Raw genomic sequence first — 16,928 nt, 5'->3', positions numbered from 1 at the left:
TTACAGAGGTGGGGTTTGGCGTAATAACGCACAAAGTGTATTAATGCATAATATTAGAGTTTGCAATTACAGCCTACCCCTAAGGATGAGACCCTGAGTTGGCCCCGCCAGATTGGCCCCAGGTCTAATGTTCATTTAACCAACCATTTTTATTACAGCATGGACTTTGGACTCAACCCTTTTTGTCCCATGTAAATAATTCCCCAGGATGTACTTGGCTCTGGCGCCAGTTGGCGCCTTGTTGTGACTACCACTAGTCTATTTCTTTTTACCTTGCAGGTTGGAGACATAACTAAACTTAATCTTTTTCCAACCAAAGGTGGTGTCTTGACTCTTTTGTAGTGTGCCTGGTGTGTTGACTGAGGGTACTGCGTGAATGCTTCACATGTCCTCCAAGTTTGGCCTGCCCGCTTGATGCCATGCTACCCCCTTTGAGACGTGGGCAACCCCCATTTCCAACAATTACCAAAACAATTTCTTCCACAAAAAGAGTATGGGCCTCCACCCACCCAAAAATCAGGAACTGACCTCTGGAACGTGATTGCAGGTGGAAAAGAGGAATCTGAAAAATCGAAAGCTTCAAACTGGTCAAGAGTAGACAAGTACATTGCTGAAGATATTGAGGACATCATAACTGATGTGTTTTTATGGGGAAGGGGATACAGGGGGAAGAGAACTCAAAAAAATATCCTATCCTTTTAAAATCAGCACTGAAATATCTCCATGGAACTACAACCTCTGAGCCTGATTCACAAAGGTAAACTTACAAGTTGTACACTTTTTCAGTATTCACAAAACTGCATTTTTATAGCAATTTTACAAGGGCGGGGAACTCTGTATATAAAAAGATAAGACAGGCCTATCTTTTTATGTGCAGAGTTCTTCGCCTCTGATTGCAGAGTCTCTGCACTCGTAAGCTTACTAATAAAATGCAGTTGTGTGAATACTGAAAAAGTGTAAACTTACAAAAAGGTGCAAGTTTACCTTTATTAATCAGGCCGTCTATTCCCAGTGAACAAGCTGTTTAGCAAGACTAGTGAGAACTAGTATAAGGCAGGCATGTTTAAAACCTTCATATGTTTTTTTTTTTTTTGAAAACTTTTATTTCGACAAAGCAATACAAATACAGACCTACAACCACAGGGGCCGGCCAGTAGCAGCGGATATCGAAATCAAAAATAGTACACAGCTCATCAGCCGACAACCCGGGGGTTCGGCAGCGATACAATATGCCCATACGATGTTCTTGTCATGATAGGAGGATTAATGAAAGGTTTCACATTTTTTTTTTTTTTAAAACAAACATAACATAATTCGAGATGACATTTAAAATGTATGTGACTGTCTCAGATAGCAGGGGGAGCGACCCAGTTAAAGGCAGATGTAAAAAAGGATATGGAAACACGAGGAGGGAATGAAGGGGTCAGGAGCGGACAAGCAAGTAACGTACAATAGGATATAGACGCATGGGATGCCCTGTCATGGGGACAGAGGAATATCATTGGTTTCTACAAAGGGGGGGGGGGGGGGGGGGGGGTTACAAATCTCTCCACGATATGAGCTCCATTGACCCCATATCCTCCCCCATTTCTTAGGTCTTCCACGGGCGGTGTACACGGTTTTTTCTCTGAACATGCACCAATCCATGTTTTCCTCCCAGGTTGAAACCAGGGGTGCCCGCTGAGACCCCCACAGCTGGGCTATGTCTCTTTTCGCAATCATGTTGCCGAGGGTGGCCCATTGAGTCTGCGCTACGCTATAATCATTCGGCTCCCACACGTTCAGCAGACACCTTCTAGCCTCAGGCAATAACAAAACACCCGTAACCTCTTACATAACCTCATGCACTCGTCTCCAATACATCACCACGTCCGGACATTCCCACAAAATATGAAGAAAAGTAGCAAGCATACCACAGCCGCGCCTACACAACCCATCCATAGAGTAACCCATGCGCATCAGGCGTGGACCCGTGACATACACGCAGTGTAAAATCTTCAATTGCACCAGCCGGAGACGCGCCGGAATCGCGACTTCCTTAGGGGATGATATCGCGGCCTGCCAATCTTCGTCATCCAGCTCCAACCCGTCACCAGTCCAGGCCCCACAAAGCTATACAAGAAGATCCGAGCGGTCATTGATTAGCTTTTTATAAATGAGGGAGATGGTACTATCCAGGACATACCCGTCAAGCACCCTGTCTTCCAAGGGAGAGGACTCTGGGATAGCGGTACCGGTCGGGAAGACGGATCCAAGTGCATGACGAACCTGCATATACCGGAAGTGCTCTCTATCGCCCAGTTTATACTCTTGTTGAAGTTCCATGAAGGATTTGATCCTAGCCTTGACCCAGAGGTCTCCTACCCTACTAATGCCAATAAGATCCCATTTGTCAAATCCCTTTGTCGTCCAAGGACAGCCCAGTCTCTCCGCCGCATAAAGCGGAGTGGCTCTGGTCAGCCTGTCTGTCCATCCCGTGGCAGCAGTCGCAGCGCCCCACACTCGTACCGCAACCCTAGTGGGACCGGTGGGATTGTTCCCCGCCGACCTAGAGTACAGCGCCCTATTGTAGTCTCCTCCCGGCAGCTGCCATTTATCCATCTCGAATGCCGGATTCGGGACCAGACCATACATTGCGTGGTTAATCGCACTCAGTTGTGACGCCCAATAGTACCGTTTTATATCGGGTAACGCTATACCACCGACTTACCAGGGCAAACTCAATTTCGCCAGCGCAATGCGAGGTCGCCCGCCCCACACCAGCTTTCTCTGGAGGCCCTCGATCTCCTGGAAATAACTAGCAGGCCCCAAGTCAAGCGTGTTTTGGAGGGCATACAGAAATCGAGGGAGGGACATCATCTTGAACAAGGCTGCTCTCCCAACCGGGGACAGCGGCAAACTACACACCACGCTGCAACGTCGGACTGAAGCCGGCGGAGTGGCGGAAGCAGATTCCTCTCAAACCGTACGGCTGAGTCCAAGGAGATATAAATCCCTAAGTATTTAAAGCCGTCACGCGATACTGGTATCGGGCAGACACGGGACAACAGTGGCATTTCTGCAGTGAGCGGGTAAATGCAGGACTTAGACCAATTGATGGCTAAACCCGAGTTCCTTCCAAAGGAACGTAAGACGTCAAACAACACTCCTAGTGACATACGAGGGGAAGTAAGGTATAACAAAATATCATCGGCGTACAACGATATACTGTCCTCGAAGTCAGGGGACCAACTAATGCCCTTAAGCGACGGCTCCCACCTAAGCCACGCGGCAAGGGGCTCAAGAGCAAGCGCAAAAAGGAGCGGTGATAACGGACAGCCCTGTCGCGTGCCTCTTCCTAGGACGAAAGGCTCCGAGGCCCTACCGTTGACAACCACTTGGGCCATTGGTTGTTCATAAAGGAGTCTGAAACCAGGCAATAAAATGAGGACCAAAACCGAATTTAGCGAGGGCCGCCCACAAATACGGCCATTCGATCGTGTCGAAGGCCATCAAGGCATCCAATGAGACCAAAATGGCCGACTCACGAAGTGACCCCACCCTTGCCAGTACACCATGAAGGCGGCGTAAATTGAGAGCCGTATTCTGATGAGGAATGAACCCGGACTGATCAGGGTGTATCAAATCACCAATAACCGTGATCAAACGATTCGCCAAAAGTTTCGCCAAAATTTTAGCCTCGACGTTCAAAAGCGAGATCGGCCTATAGGAAGAGCATTGATCACGAGGCTTCCCATCTTTGTGAATGGCGACAATGGACGCCAATCTCTGATCCCGGGGAAGAACCCCGAGATCTCGCGATTCCAAAAACATTTGGCGAAGGTGTGGCGCCATCTTGTCTGGACACAATTTGTACAGCTCTATCGGGAGACCATTCAGGCCGGAGGCCTTCCCTGAATGAAGGGAGCGGATAGCAAGCGCTATTTCATCAGTAGAAAAATCCACCTCCATAAGCTCTCTATCTGACTCCGAAAGGCTAGGCAGCGCGATATCTGTAAGTAGCAAATGTGAATCCTCCTCCGGCCTGTCCGAGACCGGCGCGTAGACCTTCTGAAAGTGCTGAGCAAACACCGCAACTATCCCATCCGGGTCCACAACCCGTTCACCGTCCTCTCTTACCACAACAGGCACCACACGATTCAACCTTTCACTCTTATCCAGCCACGCAATCAACTTCCCAGCCTTGTCACCAACATCATACAAACGCCCCTACTGCTCATGACTCATCATCCTCGCCGAGTCCGTCACCAGCGCCCTGTAATCGGCCTGCTTAAGGGCTAAAACATGCAAACCCTCGGGTGTGACCCCTGAGTCCAACTCTTCTTCCAGAGACGTGATTTCAGTCTCCAACCTCACCACTTCCTCATTCTTGCTTTTCCTCGCGCTAGCGATCAGGGAAAGGGTTTTACCCCGAACAACTGTCTTAAAGGCCTTCCACAGGGAAACCGAAGAGGACACAGGCCCAACATTCTCCACAAAATAATGGTCTATACATTTAACCACCTCAGCCCTGGTTTTCGGATTGCCTAGGTGCCAGAGGTTGATTGGGGCAACCCGGCCCCCGGCTTCCAGTTGTACATCAATCGTAAGCCAGAGAGGAGAGTGATCCGAAATCCCCCGAGCAAGATGTCGAATTTCCCTCACAGAGACCATCTGCACCGCTGGCACCAGGATATAATCGAGCCTCGAGAGACTCCCATGAGCTCCTGAATAGAAGGTATATTGTGCCTGCCCAGGGTGTAGGTGTCTCCAGCAATCCACTAAACCCAGCGCATTTAGGAAGTTGCTCATCCATAACTGTGACCTCAAAAGAGTCCGGGGGGGGTGACGATCCTCGCTACCACAAACAACCGAGTTAAAATCCCCACCAACCACCAACCTGCCCAGAGGGAAGTTCAGCACCACTCTACCCAGATCAGAAAACATGACAGACTGTAAACCCGGTGGGACATACACAGAAAGAACCAAGATGGTCTTCCCCTCCCAGCGACCCGTAATGGCCGCGTACCGGCCTCTATCATCTAACACGGTGTCATATATCTCCAAGGGGAGGGAACTCCTAACCAGGACACCCGCCCCCCTCGACCCAGTAGTGAATCCTGAATGCGCCACCAAACGGTATCCCTTTCTATTCAATGCCTGGCAAGCATTTCCTATCAGATGTGTCTCCTGCAGTAATACTATATCAGGTGAAAGACGTTTCAGATACTGTAAAACAATCCCCCGCTTGATCCGATCACCCAGACCGTTGACATTCCAAATCAGCACCCGCAGCCCCCTACCCCCCATTCCAAGAACATGAGCTGTGCTCCCCCCATAGAGAAACAGACACAGTGGTCAAAGTGTGCAGCGAAATAGAACCTCGGGATAAACAAAGAAACAAAAACGAAAAGCCCCCCCACCCCCAGGAAAACCCGTAGAACACCCCCCCACCCTGCACCCCTGCGTTAGACCCAAAAGCCACCCCAACTTGCAGTGTGCCTGTCGCCCCATTAAACTAATCTACGAAAAGAGAGAGAAAGACCCCTTAGAGGAGGAAGAATCCCGAGCCCTCCCACCACCGGGCAATCAACAGGTAGTCACATAGTAATAGTCAAACCCCCGCTGCAAGTCCGTATAGGTAGCACGCCGGTGGGGACTCACTCCACCCGTTCCTCCAGGCCACCTTCAGCTCCCGTCGGTTGGTCCTGTCGATCACGGTGTGCCGGCAAAGTATCGAGCCAGTCACTGGCAACCTCCGGGCGATCAAAGAGCACACGCTCCTCGTATTCGATCCTCACGCGAGCCGGGAACAGCATGGCGTACTTTAGTCCCATGTCTCTGAGGCGCCTTTTCACCCCGGTGAAGCTCATGCGTTGTTTTTGCACCGCCTGCGTAAAGTCCGGATAAAAGCTGATCGACGCATTGTCAAATTTAGTGGGTCCATTGGTGCGTGATGCTTGCAGGATAGCGCACTCTCTCTCGAAAATTAAAAATCCTGGCAATAATAGGTCTTGGTGCGGCGCCCAGTTTAGGCCTACCACCTGGGACTCTGTGGTCACGCTCCACGGTAAAAAAGTTGCCGAGTCTCTTAGGCACAAGATGATGCAGCACAAGATCCTCCACCAAAAGATCCGTGGAGAGCTCCGAGGAACTTTCCGGAACACCGATAATACGGACGTTGTTGCGCCTGGCCCGGCTTTCGAAGTCGTCCAGCCGACGGGCAAACAATTCATTTGATGATCGAAGAGTACGAACCTCCGCCTGTAGATCAGAGACATCTGTCGTGAGGTTTGCAGTCTTAATGTCCAGCGACTTGACCCGCTCGTTGGTCTTTGCGAGGTCTGTTCTGATAAGGTTGACTTCTATCGCAACCGTGTCTATCTTTAAAGCCAGGGTCTCATACTGCTGGCCCATCGAGGTCTTCACACCGGCAATGGCGCCCATGACATCCCGCAATGTCAAGTCTTCCATCACAGGAGAGCCATCTCCAGTCTCATCTGAGACTTTACCCGCTCCACCAAGGGATCCCTTCGGGTGGGTAAAGCGATCAATAGTATTGGATTGGGCGACACCCCCTCGGAATACACCCCTGGTGGCTCTCTTATCACTATCCGACCTGCCCGCCATGTTGGGTAGCGAGCCCAGTCGGGCCGTTCGAGATCTGGTGAGAATGGCTCCCCGCAGCACCAACCAGCAAAGGCAGGGATGAGGGCGAGAGAAGAAGAAGTGTAGGGCCAGCAGCCGGGCGAGGCCAACAGTCGCAACAGACAGCTAGTCTCAGTAGATGATGACCAAAAACGAAACTGAAAGTACCTCAGGGGCGACAGATGGATCTCAGTGGCCGTTGTTGTTCAATTGCCACCTGGGTATTTCAGGGACTCGAGGCCGCGGAGGTTCGTCGGTGTAGACCACAAAGTTCCAAGATGCAGAGAGTCTGGTTCCCAGCGGCCAAATCAATTTCCGAAAAGAGATAGTATGCCAGCAAAGCGTCAGCTAATAGAACCCGTCGCCCAAATCAGGATATGTGGCAGGATAGAAGCGGGAGGTGGAAAGGGTCTCGGGAGCCCTGTGCTCACGCGTCCATCTTGGATCCGCGCGTAGCTCCTCGCCCCAAAAAAAAAAAAAAAACCTTCATATCTTCATATGTTCAAATGCTGAGCTTGATGCAATCCAACTATAACAATTGTATACGAAAGTTGAAAAACAAATAATCAGTAAATATTTAGTACCAACATTATAAAAGAGTTGTGGCTTATTTCTACACATATTTAAAAAAAGTACGTCTTTTCTGAGCACTTTACCCTGTATGTAATAAATATTTCTAAGATACAAAATATTTACATAACCGTTTTATTTCCTAAATATTCCTATGGCTTCATTATACAACCACTTCACTTTTCCTTACAAAGAAAATTGTTTATCTCAGACACGCCCTTAATCCCTGTTCACAACTTACATAAGTTGTGTTAATGGGCCATTTCTTTCATTACCTTTTCTTGTTCTTCGGTACAGCAACTGCCCAAATTCTGCCAAAAGGCTAGACAAAAAACTGTTCTAACATCTAAGAACTATTTCAGCTGTGCACCCCCAGTCTAGTATTGTTTATTAATTATACTAAGAAATGTATGCATATTTTTCCATAGTGGATGGTGATGAGAACCCCACAGCCAAATGTATGCCCCTGCCAGTGTACGTGAAACTCGCACTCTTATTAGGTCGAGCTGGCGTTGGAGCGCGAAGCGCTCCCGCCAGCGAGTTCTATAGTCACCGTGTTAACTGGCAAGGGAGATAGAGCTGTGCACGAGCCGCTACTGGCTTGTGCACGAGCCGATTCAGCTCTGTGAACGCGCACGTCTCTGGAAGACGTGCTGCGCCCGAGTCGCCTCCCGCTTGTTGATGCTGGCCACGTTTTTGTTGGTGTTTGAAGTAATGTGTAGTTTATTCGCAGTAATGTGCTCTTGTTCTGATGTATGCCTTTAATGTTTAGAACGTTCTGTTGTAAGTCTAGTTGTTATTATTGTTGTTCTTATTTATTTACAATAAAACTTTTGTGAATATAATCATCGTAAAGTGATTATTAATACTGTCACTACACGTTCTTTTCCAGAATTCTGTTAGAACCTTTGTACAGCGTGGATTTTGCCTGTGTCCGTTAACCTGAGGAGGATCACGGTTTCTCATCACAACAAGGTTCAGGCCCATCTAGTGACTACTGCAATGGGGCCTTGCCACGGCATTTCCTGAAGAATACCTGTGGCCCTTAAGGCATTTTCTGAAACGGGATATTCAGTTTGTTACGTGACCCTACTGCTACAATCGACTGCCCTCTGGCGGCCCTCATCATTTTAAACGGGTGAAGCGCCGAGGCTGGCATTACACACAGCTTGAAGAACGCTCATCATTCAAAATCTTTTCGAAGCGATTGGTACATATGTGCCTGTTAGGGTTGTTCCATGGCCGGTTTCTTAATAGCTCCACCAGTATTTTAGTGTCCTGGCTTTTCTATCACAATGCTGAGCCCTTTATTGCTGTTTGGTGTTACTTTGCGGTACGCATCCATATCTTTTCACCTATATCTGATATCCACGCCCAATTAGCGTCCTTTTTAGCCTAACGTTTTAGGGATTCTAAAGGTATCCCTAAAAAGTATCCCTTGATGGAACCGAGAAAATAGCCGCCTAAACAAACGTAAATCTTAGGTGGAGTGGGGGTGCTGCACCAGAAAGTATTTTATTTTCTCCTAAAAACGAAAGGCTTACTGTGCGAGGATCGCACAGTAACCAGATAACCAGATGTCAGGAACAAACCGAGTTGTATCAAAAACACAGTTTTTGCATTTTTTTCTAAGAGGTAGGCATTTTTTCCTAATTTTTGTGGTTTCAACCTAATTGCAGTTTGTGGTGAAAGCAGGTGCGAAACTCGAGGTTGATCCTGGAAAGCTACACATTTCTGAAAAGTAGTTCAAATTCTACATTCAGAAAGGAGTCATTGTGTTAAATCACTCGAGTCCCCCCCCAAAACTGATTAAATAAAAAATGAATGAAAATGGGTAGGGAAAAACTCCTGTAACTTCTTGTCACAATGAGCAATTTACAAAAGCAATATACTGTTATGTCTAGCAAATCCCTCTGGGTGCAGCAATTACATAGAGTTTGTAGGTTCTCCAAAAATATGTGATACTCAGAGCCAACTGAACTGAGCCTTATACTGTTTCATTGTGAACCAGTTATACAGCAGTTAACATTGTACAATATAAAGAATGAAAACCTGGTTTGAACAAAACGTATGTATTTCTAAAATGTACACATGATACTGAATTTGGGAGCCGTGGTTATTTATACGTCTCTAAATTTGTGGTTAACCATACTATCATGATTCAGAAGGCATTTTTCAAAATGTCTTTCTTGCACACTGGCTTACATCTGGACACAAATGCAGAGAACCCTGTTGATAATAGAAATTGTATTACTAACCCGTGCTCCAATATGTCTTCTGATAAAAACAGTAGCCCACTTGTGTGGCTGGCCCTAGCGCCTGGGATACGAAATGTACCAAAATACGACCTGAAGGCATTATATTTCACTCGGTAGAATCCATGCTTTTTGTACAATGTAGGTTGCTTTGGAATTTGGGCCATAGCTCGGAGGCTGCTCCAGGGGAACATACCATACCCTGACATTTACGAAAACTAGACCGCTAGTTGTGCCCAGCGTGGTGTGACTTGTGTGGTTCTAACAAGGTTTTTTATGACCAGGAGCACCTGCAACCCTCAAACTTTCGGCAAAAAAACTCACATTTTCCTCACATTTCAGTGAGGGGACATTTCTGGAATCTGCAGGCATCCACAAATTACCTATCAGACGCATTCCCCCGTATCTGATAAGAATGGTACCTCACTTGTGTGAAAGGGGCTTTTGCCTGCAACAGGAAAGGGTGCATAATGGAACATGGGTGGATTACAATCTTCCAATCAAAATTAACCCTTTTAATTTTTAAAATGTAATGATGTAAACACGTTCATTACAATCAGAGTGGTCTCTAAAAACAATCTTTGATATTATTTAGACATTCAATTTAATCTGATTTACAAGGTTTATGATAGTATGGAATTATGAGATTCATACTCAATTGTATATATTGAATACAAGGATTTGCCTCCAATTTAAATTGTATGTGCATGTTCTTTAAGATTAATTCTTATATCAACTATATTGACAGTTTTGTTTCAATTCAGTACCCACTGCCACTTTTAAAACAGATAATTCAAGCATATAGAAATTATAGATTATGATGACATTGAATAGAACGAATATGTGTTTGACCCGTAGGACAGCTGTGTTTTTTTGGGAAGTCTGGATAATAACTTGGAACAGGTTGTCTCATTGCATGTCATCATAATCTATATTTTATGGAGAGGAACAAAAACTGTCCTGCAACTCTTTTGTGCCATGACTTGATGATTGCAAGGTATAAAAGATGGTTCCGTCTGTCTGGAGCCTCAAAATAATGGGTGTCCCAATAATGGACTGACCACTGAATAATCTCATGGGAGGAACCAGGTTTGATATCCAGGATCACATATCCAGTGTTTATGACAGAGAGTACAATAATAAGTATCAGCCACTATGATTTGTAAAGAGAAGAAGCAGGCACTTACCTTTACATTTGTGTCTGCTTCAGTCGTAATTCACCAAAGAAGGGGACGGCACAGCCCTGATAAGCACCAGATGTTCTCTAGTTTCTCTTATAGGAAGCATTACCCCTCTGCAGGGTTCAGAGGTAGAAGGGGGTCCCCTCTTAAGCCTCTCCCGCACCCCATTGTTCTGCTCTATGGGCCCATTTCAAATATCTTTGCCCAGCTGACTTCCCGCACCGTGACCGTACTTTGGACTCTTCTGCCAATGGCCGTATAATGTTACTTGTCTTCTGATAGTTGCCTGGTGTGGTTGTTGTGGCGCAGCGTGGGGACTGCTCAGTGTCCGATAGCTGGTGGTCGGCCTGTGAAACAGTTGCAATCAATCACCCCCTTATCAGGCGCGGCTCGGAGCTCGTTAGGTGATTCTCCTTTGCCAGCACGGGGTGATGTCATGGCCCTCACTTCATCCCCCCTACACTTAATTTAACCTTTTCCCTCTGTGCTGCGTGATGGGCGCCTCCACACCCATATCCTGTCTGGGGCTGGGAGGCAAGTCGTGGAGGGAAGGAGAGACGTTATCAGATATGTCCAGGGCGAGCCGAGCTGCACCCTTTCCGTTCCCGCAGCGTTGCTAATGCGGATCACGTTTAACGGACCTTGAGAAGGCTGTGCTGCTCACAGCTGCACCGATCAGAGTTGGCTCATATCCTGCGTTCCTCACCCGAGTCTTTTCAGATTTTTTAAAATTCACATTCTGTAGCTCAAATGCAGACCTGCGCTTACCTAAGATATTGACGCAGTGGGTGGGCGAAGGCGATAACATGGGTTCTGTTCTTAAACAAGTACATAGCGGGGGGGTTGCCTTCTACTCCCCTCACCCCACCGTCCCAACTTAACCGCAACGCCCCCTCTCAGAGAGAGGCTTGCATTAGAGCCCTCCTCCCCCGACAGCGGACCATTGCCCCATGGCGGCGTTTATGCCACCCACCCTCTTCTGCCTGAGACCTCATGCAGATCCGTACTTCTGTTCCCGGACAGTGGTACTACTTTGCACTCCTCCCTGAACGTTCAATTACTTATTAGCGCATGGAGCAAGTGCTTTTACTTAAGGATAGAGAAAGCAGGGACCGTGGGTAGGTAGTTCCCGGGCAGCATCAAAAGGAAGGGAGGGCGCTTGTTTCATTTTGTATTCATCCCTTCCCCACTATATGAATGAGTGAACAACAAGGCTCCTTGGAGCATACACTAGAGCGTGCTGCCACTTCCTCCATGGCCAGCCGGGGCAGACTACAAAACTAACACAGCGGGTGTCTGCCCAAGACGGTTGAAAGCACTGCGCCCTTTTGATGCTCAGTTCACCCTCCCAGCCTCTGTCAGCGCCAGGCTAATGGCTAACGGGAATCTCTCCATTTAAGTTTATTTATTCTCCTTTCCCAACAATCTATTTCACTGAGCTCAGGTTCCGCGTGTTAGACATTTAAACAGGGCATGAAAGTACAACATCTTTTTAAGTGCCTCGGTACTCTTCAAAGATAACTGACAACAAAGTTGAGCTTGTTTACACCATAAACTTGTGTGTGATCGGCTCCAATTACTGCTTATATGTGCTTTGTAATTATGTGCACGATGTAGGAATTTGATGTGTGTTGGTAGGTATGTATGTGTGTGGGAGTCTGTGTGGGTCTGTGTGTTTGTGTGTGGCATTTGCGAGAGATTAAGCTTTTGGCATTGTAAATGACAATGCCATTTATTTATCTGTTTTCAAAACCAACACATAAATAAAAATTGTCATTTACAATGCCAATAGCTCCAACTTTTTCAAAGGCGAGACCGTTGCATTGTAAATGCTTGTTTGTTGATATGGAGATAGAAATAACCTACCTGAAGCAAAAATAAACCATAAAGGAGGAGTTGGACATTTAGGAGCCATTTCTATTTGCCACAGCAAAATTATCCAGCCAGTCATAAGCAACATGCTCTATGGTGATTCCAATAATAACTGAAATGCAACTATCTCTGAGAGAAATACATTCTCATTACACTGTCAGCGTAGATGGGGAACACAACACTGATGATAGCAATGTAAATGATGTTGATGCTGCACATCCTCCACAAGAGAGAGCCCACAACAGTCATAAATCTGCAATTAGATTGATCAGCAGAATTGCAAAAGATCACCTCTAATTTCAACCCATTCCTCGACCACCTTCGTTATGCAAGTATAACGGGGATCCTCTTCTCGCTGATTTGAATGCTACTAATGGAAGAAGGTATGCACCTTCCAACGATCAGGGGTGCTAGGACAGGCACAAAAAGCATACAGGCTTCCCCTTGACACGTTGGTAAGCAATAGTGCAAAGACATCATTTTTTGTATAACAGCGAAAGACTAATTTTTCTTTAATTCAAATGTATTATTTCAATTAATTTTTTACTGCCCATTGAATGGTATTTGTATACAGGTGACATTAAATAGTCTATACAAAGCCACATAAAGCTCATGAAGCTACTGAAAATGAAGATTTACATATTTCATAAACATTAAAGGGTGTTTTCTCATACCATTGATGCCCCCTTTGGCACTTTTTGCCAGTTGGGCCCTGGTGGCAGCAATCAGACTGTCGTGTGCCAGTTCCTGAACACGCAAGAACCAAGGTGAGCTGCTGTCCGCGCTGTCATTAGACAAGAAATCATTCCTGGTGTCTTCTGCTGCATCTTGGACATACATCAAGTTCTCGGCAGAAGAGCCTAAACCTGCAGAGAGCAAATATTCCAAGAGAAACGTATTTTCAGGATCCGAAAGTTAAGTGGCAGTGATGTACATGGCCGAAATTTAGATTACGCTCACCCACATTGCTTCACATATGCAAACTGAATATCTCATCAAATAAAAGAGAGGGTGTCTATCCCATCCAAGAATATATATGGAAGCTTGTGTCTATTCCAACCAAATATACAACGTATAACCCTTCCAATTATAAATAAAACAGCTTGCTATCTAGTTCATGTGTTGTCTATGTAATTTATACATACACCTGCTTGCTATTATCTGTATTTAACCATATATTAGTGCAACATCCTTTTTCGAAAACATACAGCAACACTCTATTCCTTAATTCACTACAACAGTATGCTATTCGTTTCAATCATACACACAGTAATGAACTTTACTATTCACATCCTGTACTACATCCAATCATGCAGCAAGCACTTCACTTGTCCATACCATTCAGTAGTCTGCTATTTCCTCTACTTATATACATGAACCTCAGTACCAGCTTGCAATTCCACCAAATGATATATGAAGGAGGCAGTAGGTGAGTATCTCAGTTTTGCGTAAACAAAATATCTTACTATCTCATCAAAAATCCACTCAAATAAAAAAGATACCAATCTATCCTTTCAAGAAAACATACCGGATGTTACAAAGGGTGTTGGTAAATGTGCCAGGTATTACTAAAAAAGAAATCAAAGCCCCTTTATGTATGGGCAAAGCTCTTTGCTTTCTTCACTGAGGTCTTAGGCATTTGCTTGCCCTAAATGAGAACCAACTATCAAAGCTACTTATATTAAAGAACATGCTTTCTTTTTTCATTCTTAATGTTCAGCATTAAATATGTCAAAATCTAGCAACATCCTACAAAGAATGTAAATGGAGCATTTAACTGCCTTTTCTGTAAGGGGACTGTTACTTTTAATAAGGGAGCACATATGAAACAGACACATTTGTTCATTCAGATGCTGCAGTTTACAAAAGGGGTAGGCTAAATTTTAAGCTTCACTTGAGAAGTAACAACCTAGGCAATTTGACACATTAAATCACATATAAATCAAGAATATATAGCAATGGACTACAGCTAGCTCAAACACAAGTTTTTATTAGTCAATTGACACAAGTTAAAAAAAGTTCATTTATATGACATTAAAATAGCAGTAAAAAATTCATAGTATATAATTGACATTCACACATTAACAATAAACAAACAATAAAAAATGGGGGTAGGTGGCATGAAAATTCAATCTCTACGCGCGTTTCGGCGGCCAGCGCCTTCTTCCTGGAGCAGCCACACAATATCTAAAGGTGAAGATACATACAGAACATAAAATTATATCGATTCTTAATCACATAAGGAGTATAGCTAACTTTTATACATTTTGTTTAAAAAGAGAGTTTTTGTAGCAGCTGTAGATTAATAAAAAGCAACGAAGTGAATTACAATTGTCTTGTCATTTCCTTGCGAAAATTAAGTCTGTCTATTTAAGAAGGGAAGGGATTATAAAAATATTTTTCAAATAATGCCAGAGTAAATGCCATTAATGGGCATTTGTATAAAGATTTTTTATTAATGAAATCGCATATATCGGTAAGACCATGTTTGATGATCTATATTGCAATTTCAATAAGTGATCAGAATGCCTAATAGATTAGGTAACATTTCCTTTAATCTAAAGCATAAATATGCCCATATTTTTTATTAAGTTTATCGTATTTCAATAGGGCATAGCAAAAAACATTGTTCATCATGAGTTGATCTGATACTTACTAATGGATAATTTTAGCAAGAAGTTGTTTAAAATAGATTTTCATTTTCTTTTTGGAATCCTTTCAATGTCAGATATGATAAAACTAAGGGTAAAAAGGGACAGTATCACAGATACTTGTTAGTGTATAGGGATTGTTGCCATTCATTAAGAGAAAGGGTCAATTGGCGCTGTTTTTACCTGATTGTTTAGATGATTAAGTATTTAAGCCCGCCAGCCGGAACCCTTTAATGTGGATGGGTGCTTGATAAGATTCGTTCCTGGATATTCTAGATTTCAGATCTTTGTCGTGGTGGGGAGGAGAGAGATAATAGAATTTATAATGTTTATTTATTATTTATCTCTTTTCTAAAAGAAGAGGTTATGATTCATCAGACAATCAAAATTATACAGTGTCAAGGATAGCGGTATTATTCTTACCTACTACACTATATTTTTGATTCTTTTAAGATCTTGTCATTAGACTTGCGGATTGTTGATATATTCTTTTGGTACAGTTCTGAGCCCTTAAAAGAAGCACATCAAGATTATACTCAGGGATCCATTGTCTATTATTTACTTTATGATAATTAGGTCTCTTCTGTTGTTGCCTACAGTCTTACCTAAAACGGTGGGTACTTGTCTTTTACAGTTCTCAGGAATGTAAGGAGATTCTTGATCCTCAGTGGTGCTGAGATTGAGAAGTTAAAAGATCTCCCTGCCTAAGATAAAAAGGAGAGTATGATTAGAGGGAAGCTAGTATAGTGTACTCTTCCGTCTTTTAAATAATCTGTTTCTAAGGCTTGGGGTGGAAGTCTTACCTAACGATGGTCGGCAGGGCTCCCTATGTCCGGTGGCGGGCGATACGTCTCGTTGAACGGCGAGCGCGGGAAAAAGTGGTAGTCAATTACCTGTTACAAAGCGCTTTTATATATGTTCACGTGATTATTCAAAATTTCTCGCACCTGTTGTGTCTTTGCTTTTCTTTTTTCTTTGGCGCGAAGTTGCGAAGTTTTGAATCAGATAAAGCGGAGTTTTGTGAACTCGCACATGATTGGGTGTATACATGGGAGGCCCTCGCAATTGGTTGCTCTGATGTATACAGAGTGCGGCATTGGTCGAATTCTCGCAAAGTACTAATGTGCCTTCCCATTCTAAATGTCAACAATCTGACGTAGCGCATATCGGAGATAATATATCTACGTGATTTGCTTGTTGTATATCTAACATATGTGAAATACTGGGGGTTGCAATAGTCGGAGTGTGATTTTCGTTTGTCTTGAGCGCGAAGTTTGCGGAATTCCAAATCGGATGAAGCGGAGTTTTCTTTATAAAAGCTCGTATTAGATTGGGTGTATACATAGTCAACCCTCATGATTGGTTGCTCTATTGTGTGTTGAGTAAGGCATTGGTTGAATTCTAGCAACATCCTACTCTGTATTCCTGGATGTCAACAAACTGACGTAGCGCATATTGGAGAACATCTATCGGATATGCTAGTTGTGTATCTAGCGTATGTGAAATCATAAGGGTTGCAACAATCCGAGAGTGGAACTGGATACTTTAACGTGGAATATATAATCAACGTATCACTAAAGTGGGGCAATTTTCCTTTAGGGTTAATGAGTTCGTTCAGGAAAAGGGAACACTGGGATTATTGGTTTTTTACATCAAGAAAGTTATTGAAACCGTGATAATTAGATGGAATTAGCTCTCTCATTATTTATTAAAAGAAAAACATTTTTTAAAATTATAATTTGTTCGAGTATGGGCTTTCTTTTGGGGGAGAA

General features: G+C 44.4%; 1 protein-coding gene across 2 annotated transcripts in view; it reads right to left on the bottom strand.

Annotated features, from left to right (window-relative positions):
- ZNF410 (zinc finger protein 410) overlaps window positions 1-16,928 on the bottom strand; it is a 273,798-nt gene that overhangs the window by 132,159 nt on the left and 124,711 nt on the right. For both annotated transcript variants that reach the window (XM_086937465.1, XM_086937466.1), the window contains one exon: window positions 13,180-13,371. In XM_086937465.1, coding sequence (XP_086793591.1) covers window positions 13,180-13,371 — 192 coding nt within the window. The remainder of the gene's footprint in view (window positions 1-13,179; window positions 13,372-16,928) is intronic.

The sequence above is a fragment of the Lissotriton vulgaris genome, chromosome 9 (assembly GCF_964263255.1).
Source record: "Lissotriton vulgaris chromosome 9, aLisVul1.2, whole genome shotgun sequence".
NCBI lineage: Eukaryota > Metazoa > Chordata > Amphibia > Caudata > Salamandridae > Lissotriton > Lissotriton vulgaris.
The sequence above is the reverse complement of the archived record's forward strand: the minus strand, read 5'-3'. Positions and strand labels throughout refer to the sequence as shown.